The 19,655-nt window shown below is 42.4% G+C and overlaps 1 protein-coding gene across 3 annotated transcripts in view; it reads right to left on the bottom strand.

The window, feature by feature from the left end:
* Nucleotides 1-5,315: 5,315 nt before the first annotated feature.
* LOC106574627 (rho guanine nucleotide exchange factor 7) overlaps nt 5,316-19,655 on the bottom strand; it is a 34,391-nt gene continuing 20,051 nt past the window's right edge. Inside the window, exons 11-22 of one of the 3 annotated variants that reach the window (XR_006760017.2) lie at nt 17,063-17,122; nt 15,157-15,303; nt 15,008-15,094; nt 13,792-13,870; nt 13,386-13,540; nt 11,085-11,306; nt 10,758-10,941; nt 9,905-10,090; nt 7,167-7,266; nt 6,959-7,013; nt 6,287-6,730; nt 5,316-6,065 (exon numbers count right to left, since the gene is read on the bottom strand). Coding sequence is in view for 2 of the 3 variants with exons in the window: in XM_014150618.3 (XP_014006093.2) it covers nt 6,608-6,730; nt 6,959-7,013; nt 7,167-7,266; nt 9,905-10,090; nt 10,758-10,941; nt 11,085-11,306; nt 13,386-13,540; nt 13,792-13,870; nt 15,008-15,094; nt 15,157-15,303; nt 17,063-17,122 (1,398 nt within the window). In the remaining variant the exon portion in view is untranslated. Of the gene's footprint in view, nt 6,731-6,958; nt 7,014-7,166; nt 7,267-9,904; nt 10,091-10,757; nt 10,942-11,084; nt 11,307-13,385; nt 13,541-13,791; nt 13,871-15,007; nt 15,095-15,156; nt 15,304-17,062; nt 17,123-19,655 lie in introns of all 3 variants that reach the window. The other 2 variants (XM_014150618.3, XM_014150617.3) reach the window with 2 other exon arrangements.

Here is a 19,655-nt window from a genome sequence, read left to right as displayed (position 1 = left end):
CTGCTGTGGTGTTGTGTTGTTGGGGGAACAGTGGGACTAGCCTCTCTGTGAGCAGAATAGATTCATTGTTACACCCGAGTTGTATCCGTTTTACTGTTTTCAACTGCTCTTAAAATGGCATCTTCTCTTTTCTTTACTTTATGATACAGAGATGATTGAATAGATTTCACTTACAGGGATAGGCAACTCCAGTCTTGGATGGACGTAGTGTGTGCAGGTTTTTATTCCAGCCCAGCTCTAATGCACCTGACCAAACCTGGTCTAAACTGGCAATCATTAGATGATGATATATTTGAATCAAGTGTGCCAGTCAGTGCAGGGTTGGAACAAAACTATCCCAACTGAGTATCAAACCATCAAAGGGTTAAATGATGCTCCCATTCTACATCGACACATACAGTACTCCTCCACGATGGCTTCAATCACAGCCAAAACCTTTATTCTCCCTTCACTCTCTCCCTTCAGCCCAAACCTGGATTACTGTGAAACAATGAGGCTGTGGGCAGGAGGACAGTCACAATGGTGGAATTAACGTGGGGGGACTTACCGCCGGCTTATGCCAAGACAAAAGGTGGGCACAGCCGTCAAAGGTTTCCAGCCGTTTGAATGATCATAATGTACAGTCGTGGCGTGCTTCAGTGTCTTTCGATATTTTTGTCAGATGTTACTATGGAATACTGAAGTATAATTACAAGCATTTCATAAGTGTCAAAGGCTTTTATTGACAATTACATGAAGTTGATGCAAAGAGTCAATATTTGTAGTGTTGACCCTTCTTTTTCAAGACCTCTGCAATCCGCCCTGGCATGCTGTCAATTAACTTCTGGGCCACATCCTGACTGATGTCAGCCCATTATTGCATAATTAATGCTTGGAGTTTGTCAGAATTTGTGGGGTTTTGTTTGTCCACCCGCCTCTTGAGGATTGACCACAAGTTCTCATTGGGATTAAGGTCTGGGGAGTTTCCTGGCCATGGAACCAAAATATCGATGTTTTATTCGCCGAGCGACTTAGTTATCATTTTTGTCTTATGGCAAGGTGCTCCATCATGCTGGAAAAGGCATTGTTCGTCACCAAACTGTTCCTGGATGGTTGAGAGAAGTTGTGTTGGATGTGTTGGTACCACTCTTTATTCATGGCTGTGTTCTTAGGCAACATTGTGAGTGAGCCCACACCCTTGGCTGAGAAGCAACCCCACACATTAATGGTCTCAGGATGCTTTACTGTTGGCATGACACAGGACTGATGGTAGCGCTCACCTTGTTTTTTCCGGACAAGCTTTTTTCCGTATGCCCCAAACAATCGGAAAGGGGATTCATCAGAGAAAATGACTTTACCCCAGTCCTCAGCAGTCCAATCCCTGTACCTTTTGCAGAATATCAGTCTGTCCCTGATGTTTTTCCTTAAGAGAAGTGGCTTCTTTGCTGCCCTTCTTGACACCAGGCCATCCTCCAAAAGTCTTCGCCTCACTGTGCGTGCAGATGCACTCACACCTGCCTGCTGCCATTCCTGAGCAAGCTGAGTAAACTGGTGGTGCCCTGATCCCACAGCTGAATCAACTTTAGGAGACGGTCCTGGTGCTTGCTGGACTTTCTTGTGCGCCCTGAAGCCTTCTTCACAACAATTGTACCGCTCTCCTTGAAGTTCTTGATGATCTGCTAAATGGTTGATTTAGGTGCAATCTTACTGGCAGCAATATCCTTGCCTGTGAAGCCCTTTTTGTGCAACGCAATGATGACGGCACGTATTTCCTTCCAGGTAACCATGGTTGACAGAGGAAGAACAATGATTCCAAGCACCACCCTCCTTTTGAAGCTTCCAGTCTGTTATTCGAACTCAATCAGCATGACAGAGTGATCTCCAGCCTTATCCTCGTTAACACTCACACCTGTGTTAACGAGAGAATCACTGACATGATGTCAGCTGGTCCTTTTGTGGCAGGGCTGAAATGCAGTTGAAATGGCCTTTTAGGATTCAGTTCATTTGCATGGCAAAGAGGGATTTTGCAATTAATCTGATCACTCTTCATAACATTCTGGAGTATATGCAAATTGCCATCATACAAACTGAGGCAGCAGACTTTGTGAAAATGTATGTGTCATTCTCAAAACTTTTGGCCATGACTGTAGGTCTACCAGAGTGGCCTACCATCAAAAACAAAAAGAGAAATGCATCCCATAACATTTTAACATGGAATTGGCTGTTCTATTATTCAACCTACAGTAAGCAGCCATGCTTTTGTTACTTCTAGGTTGGACTACTGCAATGCTCTACTTTCCGGCTACCCGGATAAAGCACTAAATAAACTTCAGTTAGTGCTAAATACGGCTGCTAGAATCCTGACTAGAACCAAAAAAATGTGATCATATTACTCCAGTGTTAGTGGTTGAAGATATCCCCCTAGTGGTGTGGGGGCTGTGCTTTGGCAAAGTGGGTGGGGTTATATCCTGCCTGTTTGGCCCTGTCCAGGGGTTTCGTCGGATGGGGCCACAGTGTCTCCTGACCCCTCCTGTCTCAGCCTCCAGTATTTATGCTGCAGTAGTTTGTGTCGGGGGGCTAGGGTCAGTCTGTTATATCTGGAGTATTTCTCCTGTCTTATCCGGTGTCCTGTGTGAATTTAAGTATGCTCTCTCTAATTCTCTCTCTTTTTCTTTCTCTCTCTCGGAGGACCTGAGCCCTAGGACCATGCCTCAGGACTACCTGACATGATGACTCCAGTTTGAACTGTTCTGCCTGCGGCTATGGAACCCTGACCTGTTCACCGGACGTGCAACCTGCTGTTTTCAACTCTCTAGAGACAGCAGGAGTGGTAGAGATACTCTCAATGATCGGCTATGAAAAGCCAACTGACATTTACTCTCGAGGTGCTGACTTGTTACACCCTCGACAACTGTGCTAATTATTATTTGACCATGCTGGTCATTTATTAACATTTGAACATCTTGGCCATGTTCTGTTATAATCTCCACCCGGCACAGCCAGAAGAGGACTGGCCACCCCTCATAGCCTGGTTCCTCTCTAGGTTTCTTCCTAGGTTTTGGCCTTTCTAGGGAGTTTTTCCTAGCCACCGTGTTTCTACACCTGCATTGCTTGCTGTTTGGGGTTTTAGGCTGGGTTTCTGTACAGCACTTTGAGATATCAGCTGATGTAAGAAGGGCTATATAAATACATTTGATATGATGTTCAATGTAGACCTACATTCCATGAGACTTTTGAAAAAAAAACATGCAGGGCTTGACATTGTTTATTCACTTGTCATTATTATTCCCATTCCATTATTACAGAGAATTATGGTAGCCTTTTGGCTACTTAGCTTATTCAAGACAGTCTCAAAACAACACTGCCCCTTTAGAGGACTGGCCACCCCTCATAGCCTGGTTCCTCTCTAGGTTTTGGCCTTTCTAGGGAGTTTTTCCTTGCCACCGTGCTTCTTCACCTGCATTGCTTGCTGTTTGGGGTTTTAGGCTGGGTTTCTGCACAGCACTTTGAGATATCAGCTGATGTAAGAAGGGCTATATAAATACATTTGATTTAAATTTGATTTACCACAGAAAATAAGCTCTACCTGACTTGCTGTGAAAAGATGGCAAGAAATGTAAACGTTGTGTTCTTGTTGGAAGCAACCACTCCCCCATTGTTGACAAGAAATTAGCTATAACTGGGCCAATAACTTACTAACTAGCAAATAATTAACAAAATGTGCACAGGTGCTTACATGCAGCTCTTGCTTTGATCAACAATTTATTTAAATTTTTTTAAATGCATCTACTCGTGACTGCTCATGATGTATAAACAGTCCAGTTCAAAGTGAATGGCACAGATCCAAATAATGGCCATTTTCATATACAGTGCATTCGGATAGTACTCAGACCTCTTGACTTTTTCCACGTTACATTACAGCCTTATTCTAAAAATATATATTATTTTTTTTTTTTCAATCTACACAGACACAACCTTAAGTAAATGTGATATTTAAGTATTCAGACTCTTTACTCAGTACTTTGTCGAAGCACCTTTGGCAGCAATTACAGCCTCGAGTCTTCTTGGCTATGACTCTACAAGCTTGGCACACCTGTATTTGGGGAGTTTCTCCCATTCTTCTCTGCAGATTCAAGCTGTGTCAGTTTCGATGTAGAGCGTCACTGCACAGCTATTTTCAGGTCTTTCCAGAGATGTTCGATTGGGTCCAGGCTCTGGCTGGGCCACTCAAAGACATTCAGAGACTTGTCCCAAAGCCACTCCTGTGTTTTTTTTATCTTCAATATATTAGCAACAATTATTTAAAAAAAACTCTTTTTGGTTTGTCATTATGGGGTATTGTGTGTGTGTGTAGATTGATGAGGGGAATAAAAACAATTGAATACTTTTTATAATAAGGCTGTAACGTAACAAAAGGGGTCTGAACACTTTCCAAAGGCACAGCTTCTCTTCTGTCCTAACTTGTTGCCCCAGAAGACTAAATATAGTGCTCACCAGAATGTCTTAGAATCAATGCATTAGTAATGTAGTTAACATCAGTAAAGTTGTCTGATTCCTTTAGGGATCGGGAGAAAAATGCACAATAACTCCAAAATAACAGAAAGTTTGTTCCCGTACGAAATGTCATCAGTTTGACCGGTTTTAAGAACATGAAAAGCTGAGAAAACAATGAAACACATTTCTGACAAGACTTCAGTTGATCTTGGGTGCATATTTTATGGTTGAAATACTGTCTGCTGGAATAACAGTGTCAACGATAACGTGTTACACTCACATTTTCTTAAGAGATGCTGAAAGAAAGAATTCATATTTCTCCACTTCTGTTCCCGAGACAAAACTAAGTTGTATTATTTCACTGCAAGAAATGTATAATTCCGGAGTTATTATATTACTCTACATGTGAGAGGGTATAGGCCTACAGTCAGTGTCCAGAGTTCAGTTACTATTCCATTTTACCCATATAACTTAAATGATAACTATTCTGTTTATTCATGGATACAGGGATACTCGTGAGCAAGATATCAAAAGGTGCATGTAAACAGCTTATCCTGAATAAGACCTTAAGCAGGATATGAGCTACTGTGTGCATGGAAACATGGTCACTGTCACCATTCCTCGACTGTTTATAGTATATTTCCACCTGAATCTACCACTGACAGGTGTCCAATGATAACTGTCTGATTCATTTGAAGTGAAAGCACTTTGCAGGACAAAGGCTACATCACATTTAGGCAATTTAGCAGACGCTGTTATTGAGGCAACTTACAGCCAGTGTTTCAACTAAGATGGGTAAAATAAAATGTAAGTCATCGCAAGTATTCAGAGACAACAAGAGATTCAGTTTACTGGTTTAATTCAGAGACAACAAGCTGAGAAGAGTGATAGAGGAAGAGGTAATAAATAGAGTGATATGGGAGGGAGGTTTTCACTGAACAATAGACTTAAGGAGTGCATAATACATTTCTCATCAGTCAATTTCATTTAAATACATAAATTACAGACTCTGAAATAGTTAGATAAGTAGTTTACATTAGTGTTCATCATTGGAATCAATATTGCATTGGAATATTTGAAGTATTTTCAACTTTAAGCCTGCCAGAAATGTAAGCTAATATCATGGAATAATTTCCCCAAGGCACATTTCATGATATTAATTTGAGATGCTACGGTTCGTTTCTGTACAAATCATAGGTGACAAAGAAGTAGAAAAGCAAAAGTAGAAATACAGTGTTTCCAGAAAGCATTAAAATAGAAAGTCCATTATCCGGAAAAAATAACCTGAAAACGTTCCAGTATTGGATTGCTAAGGTTTCCATGGAAACATGCAGAATGAGCTAGAGGTTATGCTGTTCTGTGTGTTGGCCATAGGTTCCTCAAGGCTCAGAGGAATGGGCAGGGAGATGCTCCAGAGGGGTGTTGAGGAGCTTGGCAGCAGGGTAACGCAGGCGGTGACAAAATCATCATCATCATCTGTCAAAATCGTCTGGGTTGCATCTCAATAGTCTACCGTGGCTACTTTTCATTGTCTTTCATCTGCATAAAACTGGACAGGTGAAAGGAAATCCTTTGTAGGCACTAGGGACCTACTGCACAGTGCAGATCAGCAAAGATGAGAAGAACAAACATTATTGAGATGCAGCCACTGTCTCTAGTATTTATGCAGAGGATGGATCTCAATAGTCTGAAGTGAACTTACTTCCTTTCCTCATCACGGATGTTAAAGTACTGTACAAGTGACAGAAAATTCCCATGTTGTTATCACCTGCTATCAGATCAGTGCAGAAGGGGAGAGGTAGAGAGGACTCACCCTTTGAGAAGCAACCAGAAGGAGACAGAGTCAGTGACATCAGACGTATCTTCACTAGTGTGATTGGTCCAGCCTCTTTCCGATCCCAGATCAACAGAGGTTTGAGGTCCATGCCGCAGCCAATAGTCTCCAGAGTGATTCAGGGACGCTATGTTGCATTTTCATTGGCTGTTTTGACTTTGGACCACACCCTGTCTCTTACAACAGTGACAGATCAGTGTTCCACAGTGTTACGTCAGATGGCTTTGTGGTTAACAATTTTGGTCCAGTGACGGTGGAGCCTGAACCCAACCATGTTGTGATGCGATGTCACCTGAGTACTCACAGGTTGGTCTCGTCCCAGGTGGGGTCGTTCATGTTCTTCAGGACTCTCCTCAGGATCTTCTCCAGCTCCTTCCTGGCTTTCTGCTCTTCATCCAGGGTCCTCCTCATCTTCTTGTTGTCCTGTTTGGGGGGGGGGGGGGGGGGGGGGGAACAAAGATGGCCGCTGGATCTTAGAAAAGGCTCTAAATCGGACATGCATGGAATGAACAGAACTCTGGTTCTGGGATGTGTATGCTTAGTGTATTCTTGTCTTAAAGATCCTCTGATTCCGACGCTGTATGACTGACATGCTATTTGATGTGATGGTTTAGAGAATGCTAAAACGGGCCAACTCTCCTGAACGCTCACCTGTTTCAGCTCCTGTACTTCATCCTTCAGCCCATACACCGTGTCTACTAGAGTCCTAAGGCAGACAGACATGTTAGTTAACCAACCCAACCACAGCACACCATTATGAATAAACCCCATTAGGGAACATGTAAACTTCTGAACGTGTGAAGTGAAGAGTTCTCCCAATCTAACGCACTGAGAGTTCAGGGAAGAATGAAGTGCTTACTTCTCCTCGATGACAGTCTGGCCGTTGCTCTTGGTCTCCTCCACGATGATCTTCTCCTCCTCAGGGAAGAGCATGTGCAGACCTGATTTCTCCCTGGATCCTGATTGGTAAAACAAGACCGTCAGCAGAGCACATTGGTCGATGGACGGGATGACTCATTGACTGATTGGCTGACAGGGTGGGTGACCTTTCCGTAGAGGTTTGACACACTAAGGCTGTAGCTCAATAGTTCAAACTAGCCTCTTCTCCTTGTGTCCTGTCCCCCTTGATCACAGTCCTTTATAGTAGCCCTTTCATTTATCAGCGGCAATGAAGGAAAGACGACAAGGAGGCCATTTTAGAGCATTAGGACACAGCCCAAACCAGATTCAGATAAGCGGCCTGTCAAAGGGGGGCCTGTGGAAGGATCAGGACAGGTGTGGTAGAGGAGAACTTGACCTGGCAAATCAAGTCTCCCTCTCATCTACCATTTATCCTTTATTCATACAGGAGATCCCATTGAGATTCAATATCTCTGTTCTCCAAGGGAGATCTAAGCTATGACAGCAGCATATTAACTCATCATTTTAATGATGGTAACGTGACACCAGGTCCTTTGAAGCCGTTAATAGCTGAGAACAGAATGGAGGCTGAGGAGCAGTTATTCCCTTTGTCCACCGGGGTCTTTTCAGGGGAGAAGGGTGTGTGTGTGTACTACTGTTCAAAAGTTTGGGGACACTTTGAAATGTCCTTGTTTTTGAAAGAAAAGCAACTTTTTGTCCATTAAAATAGCATAAAATTGATCAGAAATACAGTGTAGAGATTGTTAATGTTGTAAATGACTACTGTAGCAGGAAACAGCGGATTGTATGGAATATCTACATAGTTGTACAGAGGCCCGTGATCAGCAACCATCACTCCTGTGTTCCAACGGCACGTTGTGTTAGCTAATCCAAGTTTATCATTTTAAAAAGGCAAATTGATCATTAGAAAGCCCTTTTGCAATTATGTTAGCACAGCTGACAACTGTTCTGATTAAAGAAGCAATAAAACTGGCCTTCTTTAGGCTAGTTGAGTATCTGGAGCATCAGCATGTGGGTTTGATTACAAGCTCAAATGGCCAGAAACAAATGACTTTCTTCTGAAACTCGTCAGTCTATTCTTGTTCTGAGAAATGAAGGCTATTCCATGTGAGAAATTGCCAAGAAAGTGAAGATATCGTACAACGCTGTGTATTACTCCCTTCACAGAACAGTGCAAACTGGCTCTAACCAGTAGTGCATGCACGCATGAATACATAGTGGCTTGCAAAAGTATTTTGTTGCCTTACAACATGGAATTAAAATTGATTTTTGTTTCCCAGTCCCTGCCGATGAAAAACATCCCCACAGCATGATGCTGCCGCCACCATGCTTCACTGTGGGGATGGTGTTCTCAAGGTGATGAGAGGTGTTGGGTTTACACCAGAGATTGAGTTTTCCTTGATAGCCAAAAAACTCAATTTTAGTGTCATCTGACCAGAGTACCTTCTTCCATATGTTTGGGGAGTCTCCCACATGCCTTTTGGCAAACATATTATATTTTTCTTTAAGCAATGACTTTTTTCTGGCCACTCTTCCGTAAAGCCCAACTCTGTGGAGTGTATGGCTTAAAGTGGTCCAATGGACAGATGCTCCACAGCGGAGATTGGAGTTTTGCAGCTCCTTCAGGGTTATCTTTGGAGACCAAAGATAAAAGTTGCCTCTCTGATTAATGCCCTCCTTGCCTGGTTGGTGAGTTTTGGTGGGTGGGCCTCTCTTGGCAGGTTTGTTGTGGTGCCATATTCTTTCCATTATTTAATAATGGATTTAAATGGTGCTCCATGGGATGTTCAAAACCCATCCCTGATCTGTACTTCTCCACAACTTTGTCCCTGACCTGTTTGGAGAGCTCCTTGGTCTTCATCGTTCCACTTGCTTAGTGGTGTTGCAGACTCTGGGGCCTTTCAGAACAGGTGTATATATACACTGAGATCATGTGACAGATCATGTGACCCTTAGATTGCACACAGGTAGACTTTATTGAACTAATTCTGTGACTTCTGAAGGTAATTGGTGGCACCAGATCTTATTTAGGGGCTTCATAGCAAAAAGGGGTGAATAGATATGCACGCACCAGTTTTCCGTTTAGTCTTTTTTAGAATTTTTTTTAACAAGCTATTTTTTCATTTCACTTCACTAATTTGGACTATTTTGTGTATGTCCATTACATGAAATCCAAATAAAAATCCATTTAAATTACAGGTTGTAATGAAACAAAATAGGAAAAACGCTAAGGGGGGTGAATACTTTTGCAAGGCACGCACAGAGTTCATGTTAGGTTCCTCCTATCTTCAGTTTCTGAGAGGTTGGCTTGACAGACATTTCACAGAAACAGCAGACACAGCTACTGTAAACCACACACAACTAACCATGACTAAGGGAGGGGGAGAAACTAGAAATAGTGGCTGAAGGAAAGCCAGGGCCGCATTCAGCAGGACACAACGTTGGCCAACATTCACATAGAAATGTATTATGTTGAACAAACATGTAGAATAAGGAATCATGTCAGCTCTATTCACTGCATTTCTATCTGCAACGTTTGCGTACTGAATGTGGCCTAGCCAGCAATGGGATTCCAAAACTACGATGAAAGAAAATCATCTCTTTCAAAATAAAATAGTTGATTAAAAAAAGGTGTGGGGGAGCGGGGTATATGGGAGGAGCGACTGTAGCTCTTACGAGAAACGGAGGAGGTCCTGTAACTACTGGCGGTCCAAATACTGTCATAATCCGAGTCCTCTGATAGGTCAGACCAGGGCTCGGTCCCTCTGGACAGGCTGCTACGGCAACCTATAGTGTCCACACTGGACCGGTCAACAGGCTCAGCCAGCACGTGGTTATGCATCAAATCAGTACCCTGCCATGCTGGGGGAGTGGATCAAACCATACGGAACGAGGAGGGGGGAATGGATCAAACCATACGGAACGAGGAGGGGGGAGTGGATCAAACCATACGGAACGAGGAGGGGGGAGTGGATCAAACCATAATAAAGCGGCATGGGGGGGGGGGGGCAAATAATTGTTGAGGTGGGTTGTGGAGAGAGGGATCCATAATAATAGGATAAATAATATACAGGTATATTTAAAACATGGAGGGATGGTGGGGTTATGGATGAGGACAAAAAAAAAATACATATATATATATATATATTTTTTTTTTTGTTGTTTAAAGGGAGAGGACACAAAATAGACAAAACAAAAGGAGGAGGAACAGAGCGGAGAATAACAGAATGCAAAGGGGATGAGGGGAGAGAAAAGAAACAGGAGAGAACACAGTTAAAGAGAGAGGAGACAACACTGAACTATGAGTAGCAATAGACTAGACACTGTGACAGTTTAATCTAAACAGCTATACTCTAAAGAGCATTTATCCAGAACCTGTGAAGTCTTAGAACTAGTCTGGACATGGTTCATGTTAGTACAGAAATAAAAGACAGGCTTCAGAGGAGAAGTCAAATGACACCAAAGACTAGTTGGTATTGGTTGAAGTATTGAGTCTCTGACAGGTTGTGTGTTTGCGGAGTAGTCTTACTTGAGTTGAGTGTCTGTCGTGTTTTGGCGCTGGTGCAGTAGGCCTCGATCACTTTCAGGATCTGGGCATCCTCCTCCAGAGCTGCAGTGCTCTTCCTGGTAGCAAAGTCCTCATCTGAAGGTTTCCTCTCAGGCTTACGCTTAGGCAGCAGCTTCTTCATACTCTTAGGACTTTTACTCAGATCCTAGAGAGAGGGAGATAAAAAGAGGCTCACGTAGAACCCTAGAGGTGGGCTATTTTATTGATAAAGGCATCATCTCTAGAAACTGTGCTGGCTATTACTGTTTGGAGCCTATTCCCTCCTAAACCAAAGGCCCAGGACCATACCTCTTTATAGCAAAGTGCTGCTGAGGGCTTGAGTGGGGGCGCGGGGCGGAGGCAGCTGAGGCTCCAGGGTTTGGGGGTGCAGGGGGGCTCCAGGGGACCCCACATGGGGGGGGTTTGAGGGACCCCGTGGGAGGAGGGATGGGGTAGGGTGTGGTAGGCAGGGCCCCCAGATACACCCCTACTCTCTGAGTGTCTGGAGGGGGTCAGGGGATGGGACGGGAGCTGGAGGAGAAGGGGGAGAGAGAACAGAGGGAAGAAGTTTAAGACCGTTACAAAAAATTATATATATATACACAGCAGCATTTCTTGGAATGAAATGATGCTTGCTGCGTTCATAACCCAGTGGGAAGGTGGTAACCGATTAATCGGCATGGCTGATTGGCATGGCAAGTTTCATAAATCGGTAATCGGCCTTTTTGGACGCCGATTATGGCCGATTAAATTGCAATCCACGAGGAAACTGCGTGGCAGGCTGACCACCTGTTACACGAGTGTAGCGTCAAAAGGAGCCAAGGTAAGTTGCTGGCTAGCATTAAATTTATCTTATAAAAATAATCACTAGTTAACTACACATGGTGGATGATATTACTAGGTTAACTAGCTTGCCCTGCGTTGCATATAATCAATGTGGTGACTGTTAATTTATCATCGAATCACAGCCTACTTCAACTTCGCCAAACGGGTGATGATTTAACAAAAGCGCATTTGAGAAAAAAAGCACAATCGTTGCACAAATGTACCTAACCATAAACATCAATGCCTTTCTTAAAATCAATACACAGAAGTATATTTTTTAAAACCTGCATATTTAGTTAAAATAAATGCATGTTAGCAGGTAATATTAACTAGGGAAATTGTGTCACTTCTCTTGCGTTCAGTGCAAGCAGAGTCAGGGTATATGCAACAGTTTGGGCCGCCTGGCTCGTAGCGAACTGTGTTTCTTCCTAACAAAGACTAATTAATTTGCCAGAATTTTACATAATTATGACAGAACATTGAAGGTTGCGCAATGTAACAGCAATATTTAGACTTAGGGTTGCCACCCGTTAGATAAAATATGGAATGGTTCTGTATTTCACTGAAAGAATAAACATTTTGTTTTTGAAATGATAGTTTCCGGATTTGACCATTATTAATGTCTAAGGCTCATATTTCTGTGTGTTTATTATAATTAAGTCTATGATTTGATAGAGCAGTCTGATTGAGCGGTGGTAGGCAGCAGCAGGCTCGTAAGCATTCATTCAAACTGCGTTTGCGAGCAGCTCTTAGCAATTGTTGATGCACAGCGCCGTTTATGACTTCAAGTCTATCAACTCCCGAGATTAGGCTGGCAATACTAAAGTGCCTATAAGAACATCCAATAGTCAAAGGTATATGAAATACAAATCGTATAGAGAGAAATAGTCGACGCGTCATAATTCCTATAACTACAACCTAAAACTTCTTAATTGGGAATATTGAAGGACCAGCTTTCATATGTTCTCATGTTCTGAGCAAGGAACTTAAACGGTAGCTTTTTTAGGCAAATATTGCACTTTTACTTTCTTCTCCAACACTGTTTTTGCATTATTTAAACCAAATTGCACATTTCATTATTATTTGAGACTAAATAGATTTTATTTATGTACTATATTAAGTTAAAATAAAAAAATGGTTCATTGTTCATTCAGTATTGTTGTAATTGTCATTTTACAAATATGTATTTGAAGAACAAAAAAATATGTAAAAAAATCTGCCGATTAATCGCTATCGGCTGTTTTTGGTCCTCCAACAATCGGTTTCGGCGTTGAAAAATCATAATCAGTCGACCTCTAGTAATAACGAGTTGGATGCATTCGAGTGCTTTGAACTCGTTGAGAATCGCTGCTTGGCTAACGGGCAAACAATCTTCTTCAACCATAAATTAAAAGAACAGCTAGCTAGCTTGTAAACAAATGATAGTGTTCAAAAACTATATTAATTAGATTGCTTTTTATAAATAATGTTTTATTGTTGCATTTAACTGCCGAAAATTCTGTTAGAGGTAAATTTCCTCAGTATGTGACATCAAAGTTCAACATGTGGGAGAAGTCCGTGATGATAGACGAGTTTCCCACTAGTAATTACCATTTGCAGGGGCATTCAAATGGATCTTTCCCAGTGGTATGGTCATATTTACGCAGCATTATCTGTCCCATTCATTTGGGACTTAAAACGTACAAATATCCTAATCCATGTACCTGGATCTACACAAGACAAATGTCAGACAAAGGTCGGTACCTATCCCTTTAACTGACAGACTGGAGAGGTTGGGGGTGTTACCGTGTGGCAGGGGACAGACTGGGGCTTGGCGGTGGGTGTGGTCATGATCCCGGAGGGGGCGTTTCTGATCTGAGTGTGTCTTGACAGATGCTCCACCCACTCCTGCAGATCCTGCTGGTTGTTACACACTACCTGCATGCGCTCACACGTACTGCCTGTAATACACACACAAAGTCTTGTTTAACTAACCTTGTGGGGACACAATTTATTCCCATTCAAAATTGTATTTTGCCTAACATCAACCTTAAACCTAACCTTAACCCCCGAGAAATAGCATTTTTCCTTCGGGTCCCCACAAGTATAGTTAAACATGTTCACACACACTGTTCACACACACGTAATTACACAGACATTACACTTCATTTGAGCTGTTTAAACTCCGCTAGTAAACAAACTGTAATCTTACCTGATATTTCAAAAGCGTTTTTGACCATCTCACAATCTTCTATCCTTGAGATAAGCATTCCTGTCAATGGCAGCTTACCCTTTAAAGCAAATCAACGACAAAGAGTTACAGAAACCTTTAGTGTTACATACTTAAGGGCACTATAAAATCCGTTAGATTGTTGCCTGATTCCGTTTCTTCCCTGTTTTTCCCACTCAAAATTAAACTTTTTTTTTGTTGGGAAAAAAAACAAACATTTGATGTTCTAAAGTCCATAACAATGCTTAAACCACACTTGAGGTCTGGGAAAAAAAATCTAAGAAATGTAGATTTTTGGGTGTAATTACCCTTTAACTGCTCACCAATTAGAGACAGTTGTTTGGTTAGGATGTTTCTGTAGCACTCATGTGGTTGCAAAACAAATGGCCACTGGATTGATGCAAATAGTCACGATATCATTCTGCCAGGTAGGAATATGCTACATTGTAGTTAAAATGGTACAATAGGCAAAAATCCCTCCACAATTTTTTCTGGTTGCAAAAATTCCAATAGTTCGCCTAATTTCAGTTTGTGCCACAAAACAAGCAATGTGTAGAGAATCATTGTACCATCTAAACCACTGTGAACTATATTTTACATAACCAAAAATATTGTATTTTCAGCTGTTTGAAGCTGGTGTACAAAACCGAAAGTAAAAGAAAAAACTAAACATAAGAACGGTAAGCATTGAAATAGCGCACATAGAACAGATATACCGCTTCTTAGACATGCTTTCAATGAGATGGACAGATCTATAACTCAATTTCTATGTGAATTTGGTTGGGTCACGCAAAAAGTCACATATTGCAGGTTTAACATTTAATGGAGAAGGTTTTCGGGAAAGCCTACCATCTACCACAAGACAGTTGGCAACACATTAGCATAATCGCTAACGACTACAATTAGTGGTAGACAAACGCGCACACAGACAGTCATTCCTGTGCCGTTGCCTCTTCAGAAAGTTGAAGGAAAACATGAATCACTGATGCATTTTATTCAAGTCATGATAATCTTGGGCGAATTAATGACTTTTCTAATAAGTTCAAAACATTTAGTTGATTTCCTACTAAGTTCAATACATTTTTGAATATTGCTGAATTACGTTTTAATGTCTCGATTCCAGGATTCCGTCATGTTCTCCACAAAGCGGATTCTATAGGGACCTAAATACTAACAAAGGACAGAGCGAGATCCTGACCTGGTAGATGAATCCACTCATTCTGGAGCTGGCAGACAGCAGAAGGAGAACATTTGGGAACAGCAGGAGGTAGCGTTCGCTCTTCTCCTAAAGAAGACAAACACACTGTTAAGACGTTTCTGGGTGTCGATTTTAGATGCGCGTCTTACCTCTGATCCATGTGTGTGGCAGAGTGTGTGTGACATGTACAGGACAGGGCCCAGGGTTCTGATGTCATCTCCCTCCCAGCGCCTGATCGTCTCAGTTAGAATCTGCAGCTCCAGCTCCTTACGTTTCCTCACCTCTTGACATTGAGCCTGAAGCCATGGAGACACAAACACACACAAATAAAAAGGAAGCTGTTTTGAAGAATTGAATCCCAGTCAATGTGAGAGACAGCGAGAGAGAAACAGACAAATGTATCCATGCGCGCACACACACACACGGAAGATCCAGGCTGCATAGAAGCCCAAGCCAGGGCACCAAGCCACAGAACAGCAGAGCCAAACCGTGGAGCTCAGAGCCAGGCTAAAGCTTTTCCCTCAGCCCAGGATTAGCAACACTGCACTGCCTGCACACATCAACAAGACAGAGACTATTTAACATGTCAATTTCACCCTGAATAACACTGGATTCCATATACACTAGTGCTCAAAAGTTTGGGGTCACTTAGAAATGTCTTGTTTTTGAAAGAAAAGCAAATTTTTTGTCCATTAAAATAACACAATTGATACATAGGCGTACAGAGGCCCATTATCAGCAACCATCACTCCAGTGTTCCAATGACACGTTGTGTTAGCTAATCCAAGTTTATCATTTTAAAAAGGCTAATTGATCATTAGAAAACCCTTTTGCAATTATGTTAGCACAGCTGAAAACTGTTGTCCTGATTAAAGAAGCAATAAAACTGGTCTTCTTTAGACTAGTTGAGTATCTGGAGCATCAGCATTTGTGGGTTCGATTACAGGCTCAAAATGGCCAAAAACAAATACATTTCTTCTGAAACTTGTGAGTCTATTCTGGCAGCTTCATTAAATAGTACCCGCAAAACACCATTCTCAATGTCAGTGTTGAGGCGACTCCGGGATGCTGGCCTTCTAGGCAGAGATGCAAAGAAAAAGCCATATTTCAGACTGGCTAATAAAAACAAAAAATTAAGATGGGAAAAAGAACACATACACTGGACAGAGGAACTCTGCCTAGAAGGCCAGCATCCCGGAGTCGCCTCTTCACTGTTGATGTTGAGACTGGTGTTTTGCGGGTACTACTTAATGAAGCTGCCAGTTGAGGACTTGTGAGGCGTCTGTTTCTCAAACTAGACACTAATGTACTTGTCCTCTTGCTCAGTTGTGCACCGGGGCCTCTCACTCTTTCTATTCTGGTTAGAGCCAGTTTGCGATGTTCTGTGAAGGGAGTAGTACACAGCGTTGTACGAGATCTTCAGTATCTTGGCAATTTCTCACATGGAATAGCCTTCATTTCTCAGAACAAGAATAGACTGACGAGTTTCAGAAGAAAGTTCTTTGTTTCAAGCCATTTTGAGCCTGTAATTGAACCCACAAATGCTGATGCTCCAGATACTCAAATAGTCTAAAGGCCAGTTTTATTGTTTAAAAAAAAAAGAAAATCAGAACAACAGTTCTAAGCTGTGCTAACATAATTGCAAAAGGGTTTTCTAATGATCAATTAGCATTTTAAAATAATAAACTTGGATTAGCTAACACAACATGCCATTGGAACACAGGAGTGATGGTTGCTGATAATGGGCCTCTGTACGCCTATGTAGATATTCCATTAAAATGTATGTATTGATTAAAAATGTTTTTAAAACTAATGTTTCCAGCTACAATAGTCATTTACAACATTAACAATGTCTACACTGTATTTCTGATCAATTTGATGTTATTTTAAAATGGACCCAAAAAAAATTGCGTTTCCTTCAAAACAAGGCCATTTCTAAGTGACCCCAAACTTTTGAACGGAAGTGTACATCATCAACAAGAGGCATGTAAATGTAACCCTTCAACACTGCACAAGTCATTAAACAGAGACAGGGACGGTATATGTCCGACTCACAGAGAGGCTTTTGAAGGAGGTCAAACACTTCTGGATGTCTGGTCGATCAGGATGATGCTCCTGATGAAGAAGAGGGGGACGTTTGATTCATCAGAAGATCACAGGTCTAACACAGTCAATATAGTCTACACCTACACAACAAAAAGCAACCATTCACAGGCAAATTACCTTTATCCATTTTACATAGAGACACACACAGAAAACTAATGTAAAACATACTGTTCCTGAAATGTATGTAGTATGTATAAGTTGGAAGTAGAAGCCTAAGTGGTGTTGTTCATTAGTTTACCCCAATTAGGGGAGGGGTGGCAGGGTTTGTGGAAAATAATAAAGGAATATATAAAAAATATATACACTGCTCAAAAAAATAAAGGGAACACTTAAACAACACAATGTAATTCCAAGTCATTCACACTTCTGTGAAATCAAACTGTCCACTTAGGAAGCAACACTGATTGACAATACATTTCACATGCTGTTCTGCAAATGGAATAGACAACAGGTGGAAATTATAGGCAATTAGCAAGACACCCCCAATAAAAGGAGTGGTTCTGCAGGTGGTGACCACAGACCACTTCTCAGTTCCTATGTTTCCTGGCTGATGTTTTGGTCACTTTTGAATGCTGGCGGTGCTTTCACTCTAGTGGTAGCATGAGACGGAGTCTACAACCCACACAAGTGGCTCAGGTAGTGCAGCTCATCCAGGATGGCACATCAATGCGAGCTGTGGCAAGAAGGTTTGCTGTGTCTGTCAGCGTAGTGTCCAGAGCATGGAGGCGCTACCAGGAGAGGCCAGTACATCAGGAGACGTGGAGGAGGCCGTAGGAGGGCAACAACCCAGCAGCAGGACCGCTAACGCCGCCTTTGTGCAAGGAGGAGCAGGAGGAGCACTGCCAGAGCCCTGCAAAATGACCTCCAGCAGGCCACAAATGTGCATGTGTCTGCTCAAACGGTCAGAAACAGACTCCATGAGGGTGGTATGAGGGCCCGATGTCCACAGGTGGGGGTTGTGCTTACAGCCCAACACCGTGCAGGACGTTTGGCATTTGCCAGAGAACACAAAGATTGGCAAATTCGCCACTGGCGCCCTGTGCTCTTCACGGATGAAAGCAGGTTCACACTGAGCACGTGACAGACGTGACAGAGTCTGGAGACGCCGTGGAGAACGTTCTGCTGCCTGCAACATCCTCCAGCATGACCGGTTTGGCGGTGGGTCAGTTATGGTGTGGGGTGGCATTTCTTTGGGGGGGCCGCACAACCCTCTATGTGCTCGCCAGAGGTAGCCTGACTGCCATTAGGTACCGAGATGAGATACTCAGACCCCTTGTGAGACCATATGCTGGTGCGGTTGGCCCTGGGTTCCTCCTAATGCAAGACAATGCTAGACCTCATGTGGCTGGAGTGTGTCAGCAGTTCCTGCAAGAGGAAGGCATTGATGCTATGGACTGGCCCGCCCGTTCCCCAGACCTGAATCCAATTGAGCACATCTGGGACATCATGTCTCGCTCCATCCACAAACGCCACGTTGCACCACAGACTGTCCAGGAGTTGGCGGATGCTTTAGTCCAGGTCTGGGAGGAGATCCCTCAGGAGACCATCCGCCAACTCATCAGGAGCATGCCCAGGCGTTGTAGGGAGGTCATACAGGCACGTGGAGGCCACACACACTACTGAGCCTCATTTTGACTTGTTTTAAGGACATTACATCAAAGTTGGATCAGCCTGTAGTGTGGTTTTCCACTTTAATTTTGAGTGTGACTCCAAATCCAGACCTCCATGGGTTGATAAATTGGATTTCCATTGATTATTTGTGTGATTTTGTTGTCAGCACATTCAACTATGTAAAGAAAAAAGTATTTAATAAGATTATTTCATTCATTCAGATCTAGGATGTGTTATTTTAGTGTTCACACACACACACACACACACACACACACACACACACACACACACACACACACACACACAGTACCAGTCAAAAGTTTGGACACACCAACTTATTCCAGGGTTTCTTTATTTTTACTATTTTCTACAATGTAGAATAATAGTGAAGACCTCAAAAGTATGAAATAACACATATGGAATCCTGTAGTTAGCAAAAAAAAAAAAGTGTTTAACAAATGTAAATATATTTTATATTTGAGATTCTTCAAAGTAACCACCCTTTCCCTGTATGACAGCTTTGCACACTCTTGGCATTCTTCCAACCAGCTTCATGAGGGAGTCACCTGGAATGCATTTCAATTAACAGGTTTGCCTTCTTAAAAGTTAATTCGTGGAATTTATTTCCTTCTTAATGCATTTGAGCCAATCAGTTGTGTTGTGACAAGGTAGGGGTGGTATACAGAAGATAGCCCTAGTTGGTAAAAGACCAAGTCCATATTATGGCAAGAACCGCTTAAATAAGCAAAGAGAAATGACAGTCCATCATTACTTGCAGACATGAAGGTCAGTCAATCCGGAACATTTCAAGAACTTTGAAAGTTTCTTCAAGTGCAGTCGCAAAAACCATCAAGCGCTATGATGAAACTGGCTCTCATGAGGACCGCCACAGGAAAGGAAGACCCAAAGTTACATCTGCTGCAGAGGATAA

The sequence above is a fragment of the Salmo salar genome, chromosome 17, assembly GCF_965601325.2.
Source record: "Salmo salar chromosome 17, fSalSal1, whole genome shotgun sequence".
NCBI lineage: Eukaryota > Metazoa > Chordata > Actinopteri > Salmoniformes > Salmonidae > Salmo > Salmo salar.
The sequence above is the reverse complement of the archived record's forward strand: the minus strand, read 5'-3'. Positions and strand labels throughout refer to the sequence as shown.